Raw genomic sequence first — 23,355 nt, 5'->3', positions numbered from 1 at the left:
AACGACTCGTAACATCGTCCTTGTACGGAAACCTTTCTTTCACAGCTGCCAAGAGCCTCCTCCAAAGGCTGAGGGACTTTTTCTCTCTTGCAATTGCTTTGTCAATTCCCCCTTCTCTAGCAAGTGATCCCAGCTGCTTGGCTTCTGTACCTTCTAGTTCGTGACCATCAGCCCCATTGTCCCAGCATCGGAGTAACCAGGTGATGATGTGCTCCCCTGGTTGACGGGTAAAATCTTTTCGCATATTCCGCAGCTCGGTTGAGGTCCGAGGTCGAGAAGTTACCTCTTCTTCTTCTTCTTCGTCATGTGATGATGACTCCTGATCAGATTCTGGACCGGGTGGTGAATTCATTGGTTCTTCATCTCGCTTCACCCTTTTTGCCTCCTTTTTGCTTGTTCTCTTGCGTACAGGGGCAACTGATATTGGTACGAATTGGTCCTCTGGTTTGGCTGCAGTGATTATCACTGTGGTTTGAGTAGCAACTGTACTTGTTACTGGGGGTGGTGTAGCTACTGTGCTTGGAGCTGGGGTAACCGCGCTGTCTGTTGCAGTTGAAGTTTGAGCAGCTGCTGTACTTGCCACTGGGACAGCTGTGCTGTTCATTGCAGCCAAAGTTTGAGTAGCGACTGTTGCTTTGCCCTCAGATCCGCCGACATTCTTTTCCTTTTGAAGGTGCTGGATAGTGTTGAACAAGGCCCTGTAAGCATAGGCCAAGCCCCAGCACGTTGCCATGATTTGTCCATCTCTGGTATGGCCAGAATGACCACACACCTCATTTAAGTGTTTTACTAATTCTTCTGGATTTTGCAGTTGTTCAGTAGTGAAATTCCAAAGTACTGGAGGGGCCCACTGACCTAGATACTTGCCCATACTATCCCACACACCCTGCCACTCATGGCTGTCCAGCCTCAGGGAAAATCTCTCGGTCCTCCTACATCGTCGTTTGACCCCAGACAAGACCCAAACCTGAATCTGCTTAACTCTTGAAATCAGTAGTGGGTAAAACACACTCTGTATGCGTGTTAGCATGGTGATTCCCATCACCATCAGCAAACAAGTCTCAACAGCATTAAAAGGCCATTCAAAAAATTCAAAACTCTCAAATGTAAATGGTCTGGGGGGACGACTAGGAGGGTAAAAGGATGTCTCCTTCCCAGGTTGAGCACCTGAGAAGGAGAAAAAAGATGTGTAATTGCTAAGCACCTCCATCATATACCTCCCAAAGTATAAAGGTGGTGACCACACTGGGAACATAAGCCAGATCAATTTCATGATCAATGATTCTATTGTATTACAAGTCATTACCATAAAGTACAATGGGATAAAAACCTTAGCCCAAGCCCCATACTTGAAAAACACTAATACAGCAAGTACCGGATGGACGTAAGATATCATATACTGAAACTGTGAGATCAAGAGGAACAACCTTGAGAGCCAATAAATCAGCATTGTGACGAGTGACTATCAATCCAGTCAGATCTGTTCTTATCTCAACCCTTCGTGCCCCACGTTGGGCGCCAAAAAGAACTGTCGTGGTTTAAACCCAGTCAGGTAGCTTGTTCACTCACTCCCAGTGAGTGGTGCCGAGCTGACAACAATCGAGGTCCGTGTCCGTCTCCCCCCTGCCTCCCCGCACCGGGGCTCTCCCCTTCCCCGCTCCCGGAGGAACGGGGAGGAGGATCGAGAGAGTGCAACTCCTACGGGTTGAGACAAAAACAGTCCAGCAACAAATCACCACCGCTACTATCAGCTACAACAATGATAAGGGAAAATAACAAGGGAAGAGAATACGATACCACCGGCCAAGAGAAACGAGCTCCACCCGGAAGCCCCTGTCCTTCCGGGTAACTCCCAGTTACCCCTCACCCCGGGCATGACGTGCTGTGGTATGGAATACCTCCCCGGCTAGCCCGGGTCAGGCGCCCCGTCTCTGCTTCCTCACAGCCTCCCCTCCTCCCTGGCAGAGCATGAGCCTCACAGAGTCCTTGGTCAGGGTAAACATCACTTAGCAACAACCGAGAACATCGGCTTCACCAACACTGTTCTCAAACTGGAAGTCAAAACACAGCACTGTACCAGTTAATACAAAGGAAAAACATGACTGCTACTGCGGAACCCAGGACAATACTCCTTTGTTTCCTAGTTTTCAGATGTTGGGCTTTTTTGGAACTGTCCTTCACCTCTCACCCAGTAGTGATTCAGTAGCAGACCTGGTGTAGAGAACATCACAAGAAAGACTTCTACAATCTAGCAAGACATTTAAGGAAAAGGAAGCGGACTAAAGAAGAAAAAAATCAATTAAGTGCGATTATACATCTCAATTCTATCATTTGAATTATTCTTTGTCAACTTGCAGCATCACTGTGGCCCCTGAACCTCTGCAGGTATCAGAGCCTTTGTTGATGAAACACCATCAGTCCTTTCAGGCTTGACCCTGCAAAGGTTTCTTTTAAAACTTCATCAGGATCTCTTAGCCAATTAATTAGTTAACACACACAACTGCACATAGAAAAAGGGATGCAAAAGTACTCAAATTGTTCTTCCTTCACTTCAGGAAACAAAAAAAGTGCTGAAAAGAACCAAGAAAAATTCCTTCAGACAGGAATGCTTACCAGCGCCAAATATGAATGTCATGTGTGTGAAGGAAAATGACTGCTCATCTTGGTAAATAAATTAACACAATAGCAATTTTGCTCTCAATCCACATGTAATTTTAAACTTAGCTTACTATATCTTTTAAAATTAAACTATAATTGAAAATATTCTTTGTTTTCTTTTGTCTCCTTAAACTTCAAGATTCCCATCCTTGGCACAACCATCTGAACTAGATCCAACTTGCCAGAGGTATCAATTTCACTGAAACAAATCTGCTTCAATAGTTTTCACTTGAAAAGAACCGGACCAAGCCTTTGCAAGATAGAATCACACTGGAGTCAGAGAAACAAAAACAAGCAGGCTAGATTCTGTCTGACTTGAGCCAGGAGACTGAAGCATCGTATCTTTTGAAGTTAATACATCCTAGAGGCACAATGGATTTACTGTACTATAACCCCAGTCTCAGAAACTACTCTCTTACTGACCCAAGAGGAAAAACATACAAAGAAAGAAGGGGAAAAAAGTGATCATGCTTTAAGTGGTAAATGATTACTGGAATCACTAAGGAGCGTTCTCTTCCTAATATGATCATATACATCCTCTCCCAGATTTCCTATCCAGTCTCTTTCTCCCTTGTGCTTAGACACACATATTATCCAAGATTCTTTTTTGGAAATACCTAATTTTGTAGAATATATGCAAAAGCTAATCAAAAAGTATTTCTAAATGTTTTCAGCTACAGTAAACCATATTTTTTTTTTTATTTTGGTTCCTAGGCTCAAGTCCAACTGGATATTTAATGGTGTGTAAAACAGAAGCCAAAGTTTATTACCAAAGTCACTACTTATTTTTCTCTTTCATCACTTGCTGTACCCTTCTTTGATAATGACATGATGCAAGATGAAAGTTAGATTTCTCACAGCTACTAAAAGTAACCTATGCAAGAAACATGATGATCAAGAAAAGTCTGCAGCAGCATATTCCACCTACCAGCTTAAAAGACTAAATAAGACTCAAAGTGTCTAAAGTTAAGTAGTTAGTAGACAAGTAGTCTGTCCTTCACTTTGCAACACAAAAATTATGTACCTCCATGCCCAATTAATCAATTCCTAGAAAATAATTTTCCAGAGTCCTGAAAAGAATTCAAGTTCTAGAAGTGATTTATGAATGTGACATGTAATTCTGACATAGCAATCTCCTTTAGGCTGAGACTGATGCTAAGACCCAAGCTCTGCTCCTAGACCCACTGCTAATCAGCAACATTTCTATCATATCAATCTTCCCTAATGCATGCATACATTAGAGTCTAAACAGCTCCACATAAAGTACAGTACCACAAACAATGAAAACTGGCTACACAGACAGTACTCCCCTCACAGTATGCATAGTCTTAATTTTACCTACAGTGAGAAATAGAGAGTAGTATGATGAATGCTTTTTCTATGCCCTTTCATTTCCCAGCACCAGCAAGGAAGCATTTTCTCCATACTTCACCGTAGAGCTGACTTTTCACTCTTACTTCTAACCAAGTTTCTGAAAGGACAGCACCAAAGGACCATAAGATTCAAGTAGCACAGCCACACAGGATGGTAGGGTGGGAAGGCACTTCGGCAGAGCCTCTTGTCTGCTCTGACCCTCTGCCCAGAATGAGGCCAGCTCCTCGAAGATGCTTTTCGAGTATCTCAAGGCAAGTTGTGCCACTGTTCAATCAACCTCACATAAGAAAGTATCTTCTCATGTTTGAATGGAATCTTCTATATTTCAGTCTGTGCCCACTGTCTCTTATTCTGTCACACGGTATTACTGGGAACAGTCTGGCTCCATCTTCTTTACCTCCCCAAGATATTTGCACACACTGATAAGATCATCTCCAGGCTGAACAGTCACAGCTCTCACATCCCCTCCTCACATGATACCTGTTCCATCCCATTTTCATCCTAGTGGTTCTACACTGGACTCACTCCACTAAGCCCATAGCTTTCTTGCACTTGCTGAAGGCACACTCTTTCCCATCATCCAGTTCATTAAAGAAGATGCTGAACAGTGCTGGCCCTGGTGGTGATCCTGGGATACACCACTAACAAGTTCCTCTGTCTGGACTGACTTCCTGCTGCTGATGACGACCCTTTGAGCCAGATGCCAACCAACCTCACTGTTCAAACTTCACTGGTTGATCTACCAGGATTCTGGAGAGACAAGAGGCAAAAAGCCTTTCCAGTGTGAAGACAAACAACATTCACTGCTCTCGCCTCATCTACTTACACAGTTGGCTCACTGCAGAAAGCCATCAGGTTGGTGAGGCATGCTTTCTCCTTTCATAAATTGATGCTGAATACTCCAAAATCACCTTCTTGTCTTTATATGTTTGGAAATGGTTTGCAGGATTATTTGCTCCATCACAGGGATCAAGGTGAGGCTTACGGGCTGTTCTTGCCTTTCTGAACTACAGGATTGACTTTTGCTTTTTCCAACCCCCAGGAACCTTCCTTTATCACAGCCTTTCAAAAGATAACCAAGAGTGGCCTTGCAGTGACACCAGCCTGCTCCCTCAGCACTCATGGGTACATCCCACCAGACCCCACGGACTCATGTATGTCCAGTTTTATTGTTCCCTAACCTGATCTTCCACATCTGAGGGCAGTCTTCCTTGCCTTGGATTCCTGAAGGCAAACCTTGCCAGTAAAGTCTGAAGTACCTCAGCCTTTTCTGTCCCCAGTCAGCAGTGGGCCCTTATTTTCCCTATTGTTCCTTTTGCTGATTCTGTGCCTGTAGGAGTCTCTTACCAGAAAGTCATCAGTGAGCTCACATGCAAATATTTAGGAAAATATTTAAGAATGCTGCAGGATAAAGCAACTTCTTCAGGAGCAAGACACACAGCAAGACACATACATTGCCATCTCAGCTCCTGAACTTTAAGAGGAGAGCACCCAGACAAACTAAAGTTACTTTCAACAGCACCTCAGACCAATTTCTTCATAGGCATGTTGGTACCTACATACACAGGCAACTGGGCATTTTCACCTTGAGAAGAATTTGTATGGGTTATTTAACCCTTCTTATACACAAAACTTACTATACTACTTCAATCCTTGCTTAATCCCAGCTATCTATGACCAGAGATGTAGGAGATAAATCAAACTTTTCTCACCTGAACCTCATGGATAAAGGAGACCCAAGGGTAAATGCCTTAATTCTTTATATCCATCATTCCTTATTCATTTTTGTCTCAGAGGGAGGACACAAATACTGACAAGCAGCAAGACAAAGAAGAAAACATGGAGTTCAACAACGTATTACATATGCTTCAGCATTATGTTGTGCATGAACAGCGGCATCCTTTTCATGGTGTTTAACTTGTAACCCAGAATATGACTTCTATTTTCAGACATATATTCCCACCCATGTATTACTGTTATTGTTCCTTCCAGAACCAGATTAGGTCTTATTTCTATTCCAGAAAAAGTCCCGTAACCCAGCAACTAGGCTTTGCACCACCTCTGCCCTCAGAAATACACAGAAAAAAAATTACTATTGAAGAAACAAATTGAGCAGACCTTCCTCCTAAAAATAAAAATATGGCACTACAGACTGAACTCCAAATAAAACAAACTTAAGATAGAGTTGCATAAATAAAATAATATTAAATAACTAAATGTAAATTCTGAGAAACTTCAATATATACCAGTAGAATAAACCTACTTTGGTCATACACACTGTTATTTCTAGCTAAAAAAATAAGTATCAGGCCCTACTGAACTGTAATTCTCAGCAGGAACCTAACTTTTGTGTCACAGACAGACTGAAGCTGCTAACACTCGCGTAAGAACATTAATGCAAACGCTGACGTTTTAGCTTCCTAACCCAAACTTTACCCAATTCTAAACTCCTTTTATTTCCAGGATTTTTGAGTTGGTAAAGCAATTTATTTAATTTCTTTTTTTTCCTCAAATAAGTTGCAATGTGTTCAAAAGCACACAAAAGAATGTTTCACAAGTTCGTATTTTCTCTAAACTGTTCTTTGTGGTTTACAAAGAATTACAGCTACAGGAATCGGAACACATCAAATCTCACATTAGTGCTAATATCACTTTATTAAAAATGTCCAAAACCACTGCGAAGGAAGAGAAAGAATGCTCACAGTTTTCATCTATTTGTTCTTCCCTCCATTCTTCTTTCCAGTTGAGGAGCTTTTTCCAAACTGTAAGTGTGACCAGCACAGACTTACAATCTCTTTGTGGTATGACCAACTGCAATATACAAGTTTGTACTAAGAAATCTACTTAGTCATGTGGCAACAGGAAGTAGAAGTCCTCAGTTCTGCAACCCATGAACTATTCTCTGCTCCAGCTAGAGACCAGTAACGAGTGGTGTCCCTCAGGGATCAGTGCTGGCACCGGTCTTGTTTAACATCTTCGTCACTGACAGGGACAGTGGGATTGAGTGCGCCCTCAGCAAGTCTGCCAATGACACCAAGCTGTGTGGTTCGGTTGATATGCTGGAGGAAAGGAATGCCATCCAGAGGGACCTCGACACGCTTGTGAGGTGGGCTGATGCCAACCTCATGAAGTTTAACCATGCCAAGTGCAAAGTCCTACACCTGGGTCGGAGCAATCCCAGGCACAGCTACAGGTTGGGCAGAGAAGAGATTCAGAGCAGCCCTGAGGAGAAGGACTTGGGGGTGCTGGTTGATGAGAAAATGAACATGAACATGAGCTGGCAGTGTGCGCTCGCAGCCCAGAAAGCCAACCTTATCCTGGGCTGCATTAAAAGGAGCGTGACCAGCAGATCAAAGGAGGTGATCCTGCCCCTCTGCTCTTGTGAGACCTGACTTGGAGTATTGTGTGCAGTTCTGATGTCCTGAACATAAAAAGGACATGGAACTGTTGGAACAAGTCCAGAGGAGGGCCACGAGGATGATCAGGGGGCTGGAGCACCTCCTGTATGAAGACAGGCTGAGGAAGTTGGGGCTGTTCAGCCTGGAGAAGAGAAGGCTGCGTGGAGACCTCATAGCAGCCTTCCAGTATCTGAAGGGGGCCTATAGAAATGCTGGGGAGGGACTCTTCATTAGGGACCGTAGTGATAGGACAAGGGGTAACGGGTTAAAACTTAAACAGGGGAAGTTTAGATTGGATATGAGGAGGAAATTCTTTCCTGTTAGGGTGGTGAGGCACTGGAATAGGTTGGCCAGGGAGGTTGTGAATGCTTCATCCTTGGCAGTGTTCAAGACCAGGTCGGACGAGGCCTTGGGTGAGATGGTTTAGTGTGAGGTGTCCCTGCCCATGGCAGGGGGGGTTGGAACTTGATGATCTTAAGGTGCTTTCCACCCCTAACGATTCCATGGTTCTATGATTCTATGCCACTAAAGCAAATAAAAGTGATATCCTGAAAATAAGCAAGATGTCTGGCCATTGAGCAGAACCCAGTACACTCAGAGATCAGAGATGCAGACTGGAACAGAAGTGAACCATGGGCGTTTAGAGAAAGAGAGTGCACACCATATTTGTTATTTATAGAATACGAGTAAGGAAATATTATTCACCAGGGCCATACTATAACTGAATAGCTAAACCTGTCATTTTTAACTCAGAATATATATTGGATATTGCGGATTTCTTATTTTCTCTGATGCTGACCATATTCATAAAAAGAACAGTCTGAGACCACCACATTTATTTCTTCCATAAATGAAATTTCAAGCTTGAAATCCAACTGAGGAACCAGAGTATTCTGCTTGAAAACAGAAAATTTTCATGCTTTGTGAGCCAATTCATAGTCACGTTGCAAGAGCAAAGAGCTACAACATAAGCTTTTTGACTTGATCTGCCTTAAAATTTCATTATTATTTCATGCTCGGGACATGGTAATGATTCTGTTGAATGAGAAAACAAGTTCTCTGGTCACTTTTCTCATACAATGCAACTGTTACATCAGGATTTAGGAAATCTGTAGGTGTAAAATTTTAGCCAAAAATAGCCCAAGGGCCCAACAGATGGACAAAACTTGCATGAGCCTCTCATCACCTCCCTCGCACTAGGACCTCCTTTGTATTAAACAATTTCTGTCTTCAGAATAAATAAGTTAAGGAAACGTTTCTGAAGCTGACTATACAGCTTTTAAGCTGTGCTGGCTAAATAAAGCAGCTATTTTAACATCTACCCATGCCACAAATACAACTTTTTCCACCCACAGTAAAGGCTTTGGTGAGCAAATTCCACAGAGGTGTTGAAGACAGCTGCATAAAGCAGTAAGAAATACTTTTCAGTGGGAACAGGCTCCTTAACATGCCATTTATCACTTATCTGCTCTCCCAGTACTATTCCTGCCTTTTACAGGCTCATTTTAAGCAGAATACATTAAAAGGTATGCTGTTCTAGCTTAAATCGGGAAAGTTCTACCCAGCAACCTATCCTGCTTTCACCCACTTTTTCCTCTACCAGCTATCACTCCCTCCTACATGCTTCCCTGCCATTTTCAGAGTCCCCAAGCTTGACATACAGCTCTGCAGTAGCAGGCTTCCCCGCAGATGGGAACAGGGTGAGGAAAGACTAACAAGGTGCTGCTTGCAGACAGGAAAATGCAAGTTTCCATACCTGTGCTGTGTAGAAGCTCTGCTGGGTAAAAGTTGCTCCACAGTTACATAGATCTGGTTTCACACTTCCCTGAACAATCCCATGCTTCAGAAGCCCCATCAAAAAGACAGTGACTTTTCAGGAGTGTTATGCCTCAAAGACTGTACAAACTCAGATCACCCCAGCCAGGAGAGGCAGGTAAGAGCTGAGACAAGGGCAAGTAGCTGAGTTTCCATGTGGCTGAGTATCAGTGTTTTGCTGGACATGCTGCGCACGTTTCCAGGCAAAACCCTGCCCTTCCAAGACTGCAGGGAATCATGTCCCTATTCTTGATCCTGCTATTGATCAGACAAATAACAGCAAGGAATGTGGCCTGTGTCCTTTAAATAAAAAAAGTGTTAATGTTTACCTTCCTCTTTGACATGCTAGATGGAAACTGCTGTATGAGGGTAAAAAACAGACACTTGTATTCTGTGGTCAGTAGTGAGAGAGAGAGAAGAGGAAGTGAGGAGGACACTTAACAGCTTCTTCTGCAGAAGACTGAAGATTTCTTGATCTACGACACCTAAGCAAGAAATTCCAAGCTTGCTTTTTCTGAATTCTTTTTTTAGTAAAGAACAAATTTGTAATTGCTACAATAGCTACAAACAAACACCTCTAACTGCGGAGCAGGGTAGTACAAAGAAATCCACTACGTAGGCACAGCTCTTACCCTGACAACAGCTGGGTCCATGCCCACCCCCAAGATTTATAACCATCAGTAACATGTTTCTGAATCTCACTTCCCTTTTGTACCTAGTACAGGCAGTGCATACACCAGCACCAAGCCCAGAACCACAGCACACAGAAATGGATAAGAAAGTACATCAGCTCATTGGGATAACCAACCAGATAAAACCCATTGGATCTTCCACTGCCACTGTACACTCCCATGCTGGCCTGCAATGCCATATCCTTGAGCTAGTGGAGCATAGAAGAGGGTGGCAGTGTCCACAATGGTATCATAACAACTTACACAATGAACTTGCTGCATGCAGCTTACTGAGCATCTCAGCACAGTAATAAGATGCAGTTACTGTCAACCTCAGCTGTATTTGAGGTGGGGTCAGAAGGTGAAAGACACTACATACTATTTAAAAATCTTTCAGCTTTTAACATTGATAACTAAAATGTTCCAGGAAAAAAAATAAATTACAAAGCTGTCAGCTGTTTCCCTGTAATACAGATCAAAGAATGGACAACTGCTGAGCTATAAAGAATCCCAGAGCTTTGCTAAAATTTACCTCATTGATTAGATGAGACAAGTCAAATTCAAAACCAGAGAGGAAAAAGCAACAGGCTTAACAGAGAAAGGCTGTTTATGAGGAGATTAAATAACTCATGCCAAGTTTGACTGTATCCTCAGAAAAATATTCTTTGATGGATGAAATTGATCGGGTTTGGTCCTTATGAGTGAGGCAATGTAGACAGCTTGCAGTTTGGGAAAGAAGTAGTTACGACTTCAGCTTTCATTTAAGCACACTTCTGAGAATGGCTACTTCACATGCAAGAGAGTGGTATTATTATCCAGTTCATAACATGAACTTCCATCAGCATAAAAGTGATTTAAGAAACTTCTCTTTCCTCCTGAATTGCCTCTGATTTCAACGCTTCCTCAGCTAATAAGTGGCAATACATCCTCAGATTCAAGCTAACTCTCAGCCTCTCCTGCCTCCATGTCTGTTCCTAATGGCAGCCAACACATTTGCTCCTATTCACTTATATATACAGCTACTGCTATTTGCCTGTTGCACAGAGACATTGATAACCAAGCAACCAAAACACACACACACACAAAAAAAAAAAAAAACAACAAACAACAAAAACTCAAACAACTACAGTTGGTAGTGATTAGGCCCAGCTATTTTGTTATTCATCCTCATCTATTTATTGTGATATCTCCCAACGGGCAACATAAAAGAAATCTGCACATTTGTATGGAGAGTTCTGCTAGGAAAGAACAATCAGCAGCAGATATGAAAGGAACCAAGAAGTCAGCAATTTCACAGCTTTTGCCTTACAATGTCTGCTGCAACATTTCGTATTATATCAAAGTTGTTGTTGCACAGCCTTTTCATGGAACTGCAAGACTTAAGAGAAACAAACATGGCATCAAATCTACCCATGAAGCAGGGATAGATATCCTCTGCAGTGTTAATTTTCCACTGCTTTATGTGGTCTTTATTTTTAGGCATCCTAAGCACTCAGGTTTCAATGACCAACTGACATGAAGTGACCTATGCATCTAAAAAATCTTGGTAACATAATTTCCAGGCTTCTCTCCCCCCTCCTCCTCTCTGGAAGCCTTCCACTAGTCTTCAACCTATGTTTCTAAGAATAAATACTATCACGACCCAGATTCTTCCCACCAAACTTCAAGCATTTCCCTGTGCACAAGTCAGGGCCTCTGCTATCATAAAGGTACAGACAGCCTCCGTTGCTCTTTGGAGATAACTCTGCCTCACCCTGCTGACTTCAGAGGGAACCTCTGAAAGGAATCAGGACCTTATAGACAAGGCACAGACAGTCTAAATCTCAGGTACATTTTTCTAATCATCAGGATGCCTGCCTGACCCCTCTTCCTATGAAGTTCTCTCCCACTTAAAAATCTCTTTTTGGCACTGTGCTGCCCAATCTGAATGCAATTTCTACCTGTAACCTCAAAGTTGTACAGAAGAGGTCTACCAACATTCCAGCTCCAAGATCCTTCTATTTCAAAGTACCTCGTTAGCATTTTTCCTTACCTTTTAAGGATGCAAAGGCACAGGCTACTCATGGGACACTTCTAAGATGCCAGTTCCTTCTGATTTTCAACAGAGATTCAGATGGCTCTCTTACCTAGACATAGGTCAGACAAAAGAGGCAAGAATATTTGCTTTATAATACAAGCCACTGAGGAAAGAGAACCTGGCTGGAGAAAGTAGAACCACCAGCAATACCTGATTTGGAAACCACCAGCTGCTAAATATCCTCTGGGGTGTTGTACAGGAACAGATTAAGAAGAGGACTGGGCAACTACTTGTAAATACAGAAGGAGTGGAAGGAAAAGAATGTGCTCACAGTAAAAGGCAGTGAAAAAACAGATGAGAGAAAATGAGACTGAAGACAAAGTACATTGGTACTGTACAAGATAAAGTCATAATAATACTGATCAATTACTGTAGACATTTATAAAACTGAAACTGGTATATTGTGGGACAATTCTTAAACACTTCCTGAAACAACATCCTAATGTGTTTTCCTCTCACATCTCCCTATCTCCCCCAACTCCTTCAGTTCTTGTGTCTTTTCCAATACAAGTCACTGCCATCAAGCAAAAGTGTACAACTTCATGTCCTGAACAGACAATAAAAAAAAAACATCTAATCAGAAAAACACTTCAAGTTCTAATCTGCACAAGAGTTCCAAAACAAAGTTTAGGAGATCTGACATGGATACATAACTAAAACTTACATTTGAAGAGCAAGCTTTGTATTCTGGACAGAAACACCACGTAAAAATCATTGAGACAATCCTAGTTTCCTCCAAAGTAATCTGGCATTCTGATCAAAAGCCAAACAATAACAGATACGTCACAGTAGTCCCTAGTAGTAATTAGGCAAAAGCTATGAAACATTCATATATTGTTACAAATTTGTTGTACAGATTTTAGAAACACCTATTGTTAAGCTTCAAGGACTCCTGAGATGTCTAGGACTTTTCAAATTGGGAAGATTGGAGGCAAGGAGGAAAAAGAGAAAGAGAGGAAATAATAAGTCAAATCCCCTTGACTAGCAGCTTTTAATCCAGCTGCCGGCAGCTCACCTCACAGTTTTGTCACTTGCTAGCAGTTTAGTGACCTTGTATGAGTACACTGTTATGTTGGCATCCTCCCTCTGGGGCAGATACATTAAACTAAACCAATCATCCACTTAACCAGTAGAGGTTTTTAAAATAAACATTTGCACGGGCGCTAAAATACAATATTTCGCATGGCAGAGATGCACGGCTGCTTTACTCAAACCACCATGGGCTCCATCCCAGCGCCATGATGACTTCTACCCAGAATCATTTAAGTGGGATAAGAAGCAAGTTTTGGCAAGCATCCAAACGTCTGTTTCTGAAGCATTAGTACTCAGAAAGCCTAATGCAAACCTAGTAATTGTGCTTCCACGCATACAGACAAAGCCAAACATCTATTTTCTACTAAGAGGGTCTGCTTCCCTCAATGCAGCTCTACAGAGCAAGAGCAAAATAAAGTTCAGTCAAGTAATTGCTCTCCACTTCCTACCCACCCCTCTAGTCTCCAAACATCCTCTAACCCAGATTCTAAAACAAAGAAAAACAAATGCCTCATTATATAAACATAAGTCACGTTTGAAAATCTATTTGCCTGCTCACCAATAACGATGGGGAAATTTTCCTTAGTGAAAAGCCATGTGTCATCACTGCCCACAGATTTCACTTCAAAGTTAAATAATAATAATCAAAAAAAAAAAAAAAGGCTTTTATGTTATGCTTTTGAGCCACTGCTGCACTGGTCAGACTAGGTCTTACAAGCAAGCACCTCCACTGCCCAGGGAAAAGCAGCATCAGTGTACTCACGTCTGGTGTTCCCCTCCAAGTTAATGACAACAGGCTACAGATGGTTGACATCTCTGAAAAGACTAATCCTATTCACACCACAGGTCTATCAGACACTGTCGTGTCCTGGAAGTGGTGCTCTTTCTCCTCACTGGTAAGATAGGAAATCCAGATAAATAGCAGAGAGTGATAGAAATCTCACAGTGAGATCCAGAAAGGAACCAAATTATCACCAATTTCAAAAGGATTCTTGTCCCCTTCTCGCTTCCATGATAATGATTAGCAGAACTTAGGCCCTTGCAAGCCCTGGCTCCAAAATTTACTGCTTTGAAAGCACAACAGCATAGAAGGAGGGGCAGGGGGACCTTCCCCCTCCACTGAGTCCTTCAGGAAAGATAATCCAGTTAAAGAGGACTGTAAACACATCCTTAAAAATTATCTGCTCTGAATAACAATGCAGTAGTTTATTTTGGTAAGCGTGTTCATACCCACTTGCATGAGCACACAGAGTGGCTATTCACCCCCTTGGCTGCACTGGTAACAGCGGAAGCACACAGGGCTTCCTTTCACAGCACTGCAATTTAGAACAGTGCTCACAGGGGGTCAGCAGCAGGTGCAAAGTCACAACTTCCCAAACCCATTATAAACAGAGTTTTTTTGTTCAGTCCAAGATTAAAAAGTCACATCTCACCTGCAAACATGTTTGCATGGAGGGACAGCTACAATACAAAAATAACCAATAGTGCTCTTCAGTGGGTTACAGGAACCAGAAGTTATCTAACTGCAAGTGCTTTCACATGAGGCTAAGACAACAAACCAGAAAAAAAGGGCACTCAGAAGTGCCCCAAATTTATGTCCAAAAAATGGGGTGATTATTATACAAAACACACTCAAGCAATTTCAGTAATTCAAGTTTCTTGCTAGACATGAGGAACTCCCTCTTATTATTCTATATATTAAGGGATCAGAAGAAGAAGATGAGGGGGAAAGAATCGATTACCAGCTGGAAACAGGGGGTATAAGAGGAGATTGGAAAAATATGAGAAATGAAAAATAAATGTGTTGTGCTTTTATACACCATACAGAATGCTACCACCAAAAACATCAAAATCAAGTCACTTTGCTATACCTTCATCACACATTCTATAAATTTTGATATATATACCTATAGATATAGATAGATATATCAGATATATAGATATATCTATATCATATATATACCGATATATAGACATATATAGATATATATACCAATATAGACCTATATTTAAATAACAAACGAAAAACTTTCACTTCACTGCTTATTTTGACATGTGCTATTGATTTCAAAATCATGGTTTTATCAGGAATCAGTGCAGCAGAGCTAGCACAATGTTAATGAGATTTAAGGGGTGGGGGGGAAGGAAATATATTAGACAACCTTTATTTTCTCCACAGAGCATTAAGGGTTGAAGCTTTCGTACCAGTTACTTTGCTCACAGGAAGAATCTCCCTTTCTGGCACCCTTTAATGCTTATCATTCTTTGTCAGACCCTAAGCAAAAGCAATCTTCCTCCTCCCTAATTTCATATGAAAATATGAGAACCACTGCATCAATCACCTTTTTTTTTTTGGCCATGACAGCCACAATTCATTTTGGCTGAGTATTCTCTGATAGGGCACAAAGTGCTTCCCATTCACTATGGGAGAATGAAGCTTTAAGAAACTGTATTTTTACTTTCTTTTTTGCAAATCAAGTCTAAGCAGCACCACTGGAAACAAGAAATAAGTGAGCTGGTTACATTCTTCTGGACATTAAGTCTTCTATATGAGGGCACATATGAAAATTGATGTCCTTTGATGAGACTCTGGAAACCAATTATAGCAATAACTCCTGAAGTACAACTGCATAGAGACCGTTAATGAACGGCATGATACCCTTGAAAGAAAAGCAACTGGACCACTGACTTTGCCTCAGCCTACACAGGTGTTCCTTTCTAACATGTTCTGTCTGCCTTATCTCCTTGACATGGTCAAAATCCCTCCACAACAAAAGGATTTATCACAAGTATCTTTTTCCTTTAGGTATTTCTGTGGCTACAATCACTGTATTACCTGAGAATATCATATTCTGTTACACATTTATCTTCAAAATGTCCTTTGGACAAAAGGGGATTTAGCGCAGACAGAATTAACATACAATTTGTTCAACATCACGTGAAGTCTGTCAGGGAAAGCAACTGAAGCCTCCCTCATCTTCCCAAGCGCAAGTGGAGCATCCCATTTAGTCAGCAGCCTTGTCCTCTCACAGGTATGTATCCCACATATAAACCACATATACTTCAGGTCAAATAACCTGAAGTAAACCGAAACCAAATATATTTTCTAAAAAAGCTGTAATAATAATCCTTCTCCTCAGGAACTGAATTAATCCTTGACAATATGAAACAGAAAAATGTATACAGCTGCATATATGCAATACCCGATTCCCAAATTTTGAAAGCAGAAAATACATCTTTGAATAAATTCTGTCCAATTTTCCAAATATACCTCGAATGTCATCCCAACACACAGTCTTAAAACATTTTTGCTATGACTCTACTGCACAGTGTTTTATGGCCAGTCAGGATAATGTAGTCCAGTGACTACTTCACCTTTTTGAAAGGAAAAGGCTTGAGCTGCTCATAAAACAAGGTGCACTCTGGTTCTCCTTAGAGCATTCCCTCACACCATCATACGTTAGGTAGAGCTTTGATATTCTTACAATCAGACAAACTGTGAGTGATGAGCAAGCCATGCAGCCTTTTAACAAAAGCTTCTTGGAGACGAGGCACATCTTTTGTCGTCCAAATAAGCTTACTTATAACTTGAGAGCCTAGCAACATAAGCGAAAGTCCAAATGTAATTTAACTAAAAGATAAAACATACCACATCCACAATAGCAAAATGAGGAGGCCGAAAGAGGGCAGAAAAGTTAATTAAGAAAGATAGCTACAGATTTGTCATTTTGATTCAGACCATCTCTTTTCAAGCCTTTAGGAAGGAGTTTCTAAACTGACCCTTCAGTTCCTTACAGTGTTAAGGAATTTTAAAATATACTAAATTCCAAGTGCAATGGAATTAAGCAATCCACTGAAAAGCCACAGAAAAATCAAAAAGCTTTAAAGTATGGAAAAACTCTTTTGAAAACACTACGCATTCTTCAAAACAGTAACAAAAGAACTGGCAGTAAGAACAAGACCAGGGCCTTGCTAAAACATATTAATTTCAGAAACAGGTATTGTGTCACCATACAGTAAACGTCATCCATAAATCTGTCTTTCCTTGAGTGTGCTTCTCCTACTCGCAGGGCCTTCAAAATTGTCAGGGATTCATGATCCACGTGCAGAACAAAACCGGATAAGCCAACCGTTTTGGCCATAACAATTCGCCATGCTTTTTGTCAACCTAAATGGAGCACACTAGGTGCTTTTATTGTTTAGAAAAGCTTGCCCTGAACAATTCTATGCTTTCCATCATTTTAGGTATAAATGCAGCATTACCAAAATGAAAAATGTAAACCAACCCCTCAAAAAAAAAGCCCATCTGTTGTTTTCCCCTCCTGCTTCTGCAGTTTAGGAGTAAAATCTGTATACATAATGCTGTCGGTTACTTTTATTGTTTGCTTTGGATAGTGAGTGTTTCTTTTTTGTCCCTCTCTTAACACCTAACAGGAAAAAGACAGATGCTTCAGAAGAACAAACAAACCCAACCAAAACAATAAACAAAAACCCCACCAAAATGAAATAAACAAACCCCCCAAAACACCCTATCAAAATACAGCCCATTCACACTACCCCAACTTAAAAGTCTCACTTTGTGTTTAGTTTTAAATATTTTGAACATTTTTGTTACAACCTCCCAAATACTCATATTTCTCTCTGCTTCTTCTATTTAACAACATTATGGTTATATTCCTCCACACATCCAAAATAAAGTAACTGCTGTGACAACTTTAGGCCTACCAGGTACATCGAAAAAATATCCACGAGCTTCCAATGCCATGAAAGTGAGAGTAGGCAGAAATTCAGAGATAGTTTTTAGAACATAACTGGCCATTTCAGTCTTTTGTCTTGCATAGGAAGCCACAGCACAGGCAGCTTATACATGCCAGTGTACATGTTGGCAGGTTCCTGGGGAGTGCAGCAGGGGAAGCTTTTTAATTGAGATGAACAAGTTTGCACCACAAATACTGGAGATCAAGAGATTTATTTCATTTTTTTGTATTGGCCATTACAGGGTTGCTACCAGCCCTTGGAAATACTCATTTCTGCATTTTGAAGCATGTATATATCACAAGCCAAAGCAGGGGAGAACAAAGCAATGTAAAAAAAAACCACCATAGTTTCAGGGAAACAGAGCCCCCAGTGCATTCCCCAAAAGCCACTGGGCTATCCAAGATTTACAATTTCTGTCTTACTCATATAAGGGAAGACTCATCTTGCTTCCTCCCACTGCTGGAGTTGTTTTTTGATTAGCAAGCCAGGATTACCTTGGCAGAATCAACAAGCAAGACCTCATCTGTGCAAATCTCAACACTCCAGTTTATTACTGGAAAACCTGGCAATTTTTAAACTTTCTTGGTTTTTGGAGCTCACAGATGGTCCAGGACTGTTATGCAGCCCCATACAACAAATCTATGCCTACTGGGAACAGATGTGCTTTTAAGTATCTTCCACAGATCCTTTAGAAATAAACCACTGATGTCCCTGCCCTCACCAACTAAATGCTGAAACCCAGGGCTCTAGATCTATCATGCTGCGTTGTTATGAACCACAGCCAGAATGGACAGGAGAAGCCATTAGCTTTCCACAGATCTTTCTGCCCTATGAACAATTATGAGCTTGCACTCAGAACAGGATAAAGAACAAACCTCATACCTAGTTCTCTACCCTCACTTCCTCTGTATGACTCTGGATGAGTTTTATAAAACAGAAGTGGAAAGACTGAATCTATCTACCTTCTCCCCTACAAACTGTCATCATGTTTTTCCAGGGTTCTCCCCAGTTAGTATGGCAATCAAACAAAAAAGGAGATGCATATGGACAAGGCACCAGAGAAGCTGGTCCAGGAAAAAAACAATTCACCAATAATCTGAATATCCTAAAAATACACTCATCTCCTCTACCACCAAAGGGAAGCTCATAGGACTAACAAATTGTCATACACGATTCCTTTGAAAATAAACTTACACTTTCTCCTCCTCCGCAGCGTATGATGCAGGCCTAATAACAGAATAAAAGTTTTCTACCACCAGTGTTTTCACACTGCCTTTTCTTTTATGCACACACCTGCCTGAGGCAGGTGTGATTTCTATCCTGATCGCTGCTGAAGTTTTGTGCTGTTACTTAGGAACACCCTTTCATGTTCTGAGGTAAAAAACATCCAAGCATTCCCTCCAGAGTAACATAACCATAAGCAACACAGTGAAACTTGCAATGCTAATAAAAACCCCATAGCCAGACAAAATGAGCCCTCACTACACTGGAGGCCACAAAATAGTTAAATAGAAAAATCAGTTTTCCCTTTAGGCTAGTCCTTCTTCATTCTTGTAGATTTAAATGCAATAAGGGCAAGCGCAAAATTCACACACTGCAAACATGGCTTGCAAATTAAGTGCTCATTTTTGTTTAGGGATTTAAATTTTAACTCCATAAATTATGGGTTGGACAGACTGGAAGGAAAGAGTTGCTTGTACTGTGCATCTCTGGCTTCAGGGGGAAAAAACGTTTAATTTTCTTAATGTCATGAGACTCAACTAGTCCAACACTTATATAAAACACACATGCATATGCAGGACTCTGGTAGTTAGCAGGACTGCATTTCCAATACCTATTCCTCCAAGCAGTTCAGTTAGTTCCCTGGAAGACAACACAACTACTGGTTACCACAAAAAATTGTTCTTAATTTCTAAACTACCCCAAGCTGGATACCCCAAGGAGTACACACCACTCCTGACAAACCTACACTCAGTAAAACAATAAATACGTCTTTAGCAACGTCCTCACAGGGATCAACTCTAACAACACAACTGAAACTATAAATCAAGGAAGTGTAAAAGAACTTTAGAAAATAGGATGCAAACAGGCATGTGAGCACCCAGACAAGTACTTTCCACTTCTCTGCAGAGGCAGCAGCACTATTTGCTAAGTGGGACTAGGACTCCAGCCACAAGGACTCTGCCTCCCTCTCAGCCACCACCTGCTGCTGGATGTTAGACAAGTTCTTGTCTCCTCCACATCCCAGGTGACCCAGGCATTGAGAGGAAATTCCTACACTAATTGACAAGTGCAGAAGTTCATTAACAGATAGCTATTAAAAGAGCTCTCTGCTGTCTCCTGAGAGAATCTGACACTTCAAAAAAACCCCAAACCATTTTCAAATAAGACTGCACTCCTTCCCCAGACGCTCATCACATCAGGCACACACAATAAAGGCTTTTCTGCACTTTCTGAGTGCCTCACAAAAAATTATCATGACCCATTCACCAAGGCACAGTGTTTTCCAGGCCTTTCACCTGCAGGCCTCAGAAGGTTTTCCAGCAGACACACAACTACTGGCTAGAGTAGTTAGGGTAGTACATCCTAGTTTTATTTCCCGGATCCCTCAAAAGCAGCCAAAAGGCCACAAAGCAAGAAGCTGTGTAACCCTGAAGCCTATTCCTGCACAAGCCAAGCAATGTTCATCCCTGATGAAGATTACTGACACCAGTTCTCCTCTGAAAACCAGAAGTCTGTGCTTGATCCCACTAAAAAGTCTATCAATTGTAAGCAAAATCTGCTTCTACCTTGATGGAAAATTTGCCCGGTTTCTCTTCAGTGGTAGAATTTCTTCCTAATTGTAACATTAAAGGAACAAACAAAAAAAAAATTAAGGAAGTCATTAAAACTCAAGCCAAAAAAGCAACACTTTGTTGTGTTTGGGAAGTAATATTGAAAGCACTTCTCCTGTTTTAACTTGAATTTTCACTTCCCCCCCCCCCCCCCCCCCCAACCCCCTCCAGTTACAGTTACAATCACAGATTAACATGAACTGGAAGCAACTTCTGTTCCCCTGGGCCTTCTCCCTCAAGAAAACAGGGACAAATTGACTTGGGTTGCTCAGGGCCGTACTCAGCTGTGTTCCGAGTATCTGCAACGATATCCCAGCCTCCCTGGGTTGCCTGTTCCAACATCTGACCACCCTCACATTGAAAATTTTTTTCCTAATATCTCATTGGAATTTCCCTTGTTGCAACTTGTGTTTGTTGCCTGCTGTACATCTCCCAGAAGAGCCAGACTGTCTCCTCTCCATACCCTCCCATCAGTTAACTGAAGACATGGGACAGGTTTCCATTAAAGACAAGCAACACACACAGTTGTTTTCCCAAGATGTTCATTAAATTATGTGCACACACATATGGATTTTCAGCTTATTTTTCTGAAATACAAGTACCATATTTTTGTTTGCAGCCTAATACTGTCTCTTGTGGATCGTCCTTCTGCAGTGTGTACCACCAAAGGCTTACCTTCACAGACAAGTAACAGAGTAGCTAACATGGTAAAACCCCACACCTCAGGATTACCCTGTAGCAATCTTCCCATCCAGAGCAACCCTTAGTTTTTGTTCCCTATGTGAACTAGCCCTGCCAGCCTGAGGTACGTACACGACCTCACGATACACTGTGGTTTTCAGAACTTCTCTCTTAAGCAGGGAAGCGACATTTAGCGATGTGGAAACTGGGCACAAAGGAAAACCACGTGCAAACTTGTGGTCAGCACGAGGATGAGGACCACAAGCCCGCGGCTTGTAGCTGCTCCGCGGTGACACAACTCCTCGGGGTCACGCAGGCTGCAGTGGCAAAGTATAGCGAGGCCAAGCGATGGAGCACGGATACTCTCACCCTGCGAGCGCACATTTCCCTCCAGAAGCCAATCTGCTACACATGGATGGATGGATGCTTGGTGTACACAGTATATGTGTTATGGGGGGTTGGTTTTGTTTTGGGGGTTTCATTTTTACATCACCACCCTCTGCCATGAGCCGTTTGCGGTCCCGTCCGCCCCACAGCCCCTGCCCGCACCTGAGCGGTGGGAGACACTGACAGACCTGCTACGCCCAAACCCCCCGCGCCGGTACCCGCGGGCAGTGAGCCCTGCACGCCTTCTCTCCCCCCCTCCACGGGCACTTCAACCTGACCTGACAGCAAGAGGCAGCCGGCAGACCGTGTCGGTTAGCAGCCACAGAGCTGCCTCGGGTCTGAGGAAGAGTCTCGATGAGACTCTACCTTTCACCAAAACGAACTTCAGATAGGGCACACCCCATGCCCTGCTCCCAGAGCACCGCCGGTCCTTTCCATCTCCGCGCCGGACCTCATCGACCATCCCTCCCAGGCAGCTCCGGCCTCCCACAGCCCCGCTCCCGTCGCCCGGGTAGCCGGGGGGGGGGCCCAGCGGGCGCCCCGTCCGTCCCCCCCTCCAGCCCCCGTCGTCGTCGGGGGGTCCTCAGCCCAGCCGCCACGGGGGGCGAGGAAGAGCCGCAACAAGTCCCCGCCGCCGCTGCCAGCCGCCCTTACCCAGATAGTGCCGCAGGTCCAGTAGAAAGTGCGGGGGCCCCCCGTTGAGCTGGTAGAAGAGGGAGCCCAGGCAGAAGAGCAGCAAGGCGGCCATGCAGAAGCCGTAGTCGCGCAGCGAGAGGAAGGGTAGCAGCGAAATGGGCCGCCGCCTCTTCCAGCCCCCGCCCTGGCCCGGGCCAGGGCCCCCTCCCGCTGCCGCCGCTGCCGCCGCGGGGAGCCGGGACACCGGGCAATCCCCGCCGCCGTGCTGCTGTTTCTTCTTCATCCTCCCCTTCGCCGCCGCCGGCTCACGCAGCCCGCCGGGGAAAGCGCATCCTCCATCCGCCTGCTCGGCGACGGCTGCCCGCGGCGGGGAAAGTTCCCGAGAGCTTAGGGGACCCGTCCCGTCCCCATCGCCGCCTGTCCCCAACTCCGCGGCAGGCGAGAGTCCCGGCGCTGCTGCTGCGGCGGCGGCGGCGGCTGCTGCTGCTACTGAAGAGCGCAGTTAAAGGGAGGAGAAGGAGGTAGTCACCATCCCGCTCCCTGGGGCTCCTCTCCTCCTCCGCCGTACTCTGGCTCCCTCTCTCTGCTCGGCCTCTCGCTCCGGTGTCAAGTTACAGCCAATACTCCGCCGCCGGCCGCCTGCAACTCGCGGCTGACTTGTGCGCGCCGCCCGGCCTCGCTGCCCCCCGCCCGCCCCGGCCCCAGCGCCCCGGCCCGCCCCGCCCCGGCCTCTGGTATCTGCGACGTGCGCGTTGGCTCCGCGCGAGCGACCCCTGCGGGCGCCGCCGAAGGCAAACCATGGGGCGGTAGCGGCCGGGCCGCCCCGAGCGACCTAACCCACCTGCCCGGCTGGCCGCGGGGAGAGGGACGGGGACCGGAGGGGTAGGGGCGGTGGCAGCGGCAGCGCTTCCCGCTGCTCCGGAGCGCAGGGTCTGCCTCGCAAGCGGCCCCGCGGGCAGCCGCGGTTAGGCCTGACTTGTCCTAAGCACTCCTCTTGTCCTCGCACCTCTCCCACTGGAGCAGGCCTTGGGGAC

General features: G+C 43.7%; 1 protein-coding gene across 1 annotated transcript in view; it reads right to left on the bottom strand.

Moving 5' to 3' along the window:
- Positions 1-23,008, bottom strand: part of UST (uronyl 2-sulfotransferase) — a 169,740-nt gene extending 146,732 nt beyond the window's left edge. Inside the window, exon 1 of the mRNA XM_062641961.1 lies at positions 22,340-23,008. Coding sequence (XP_062497945.1) covers positions 22,340-22,604 — 265 coding nt within the window. The 5' untranslated portion in view covers positions 22,605-23,008. The remainder of the gene's footprint in view (positions 1-22,339) is intronic.
- Between the last annotated feature and the right edge of the window lie 347 nt (positions 23,009-23,355).

This window comes from Pezoporus occidentalis, unplaced genomic scaffold (assembly GCF_034315485.1).
Source record: "Pezoporus occidentalis ecotype Australia unplaced genomic scaffold, CSIRO_AGI_Poc_V1 ctg7, whole genome shotgun sequence".
In the NCBI taxonomy this organism is placed as follows: Eukaryota; Metazoa; Chordata; class Aves; order Psittaciformes; family Psittacidae; genus Pezoporus; species Pezoporus occidentalis.
The sequence above is the reverse complement of the archived record's forward strand: the minus strand, read 5'-3'. Positions and strand labels throughout refer to the sequence as shown.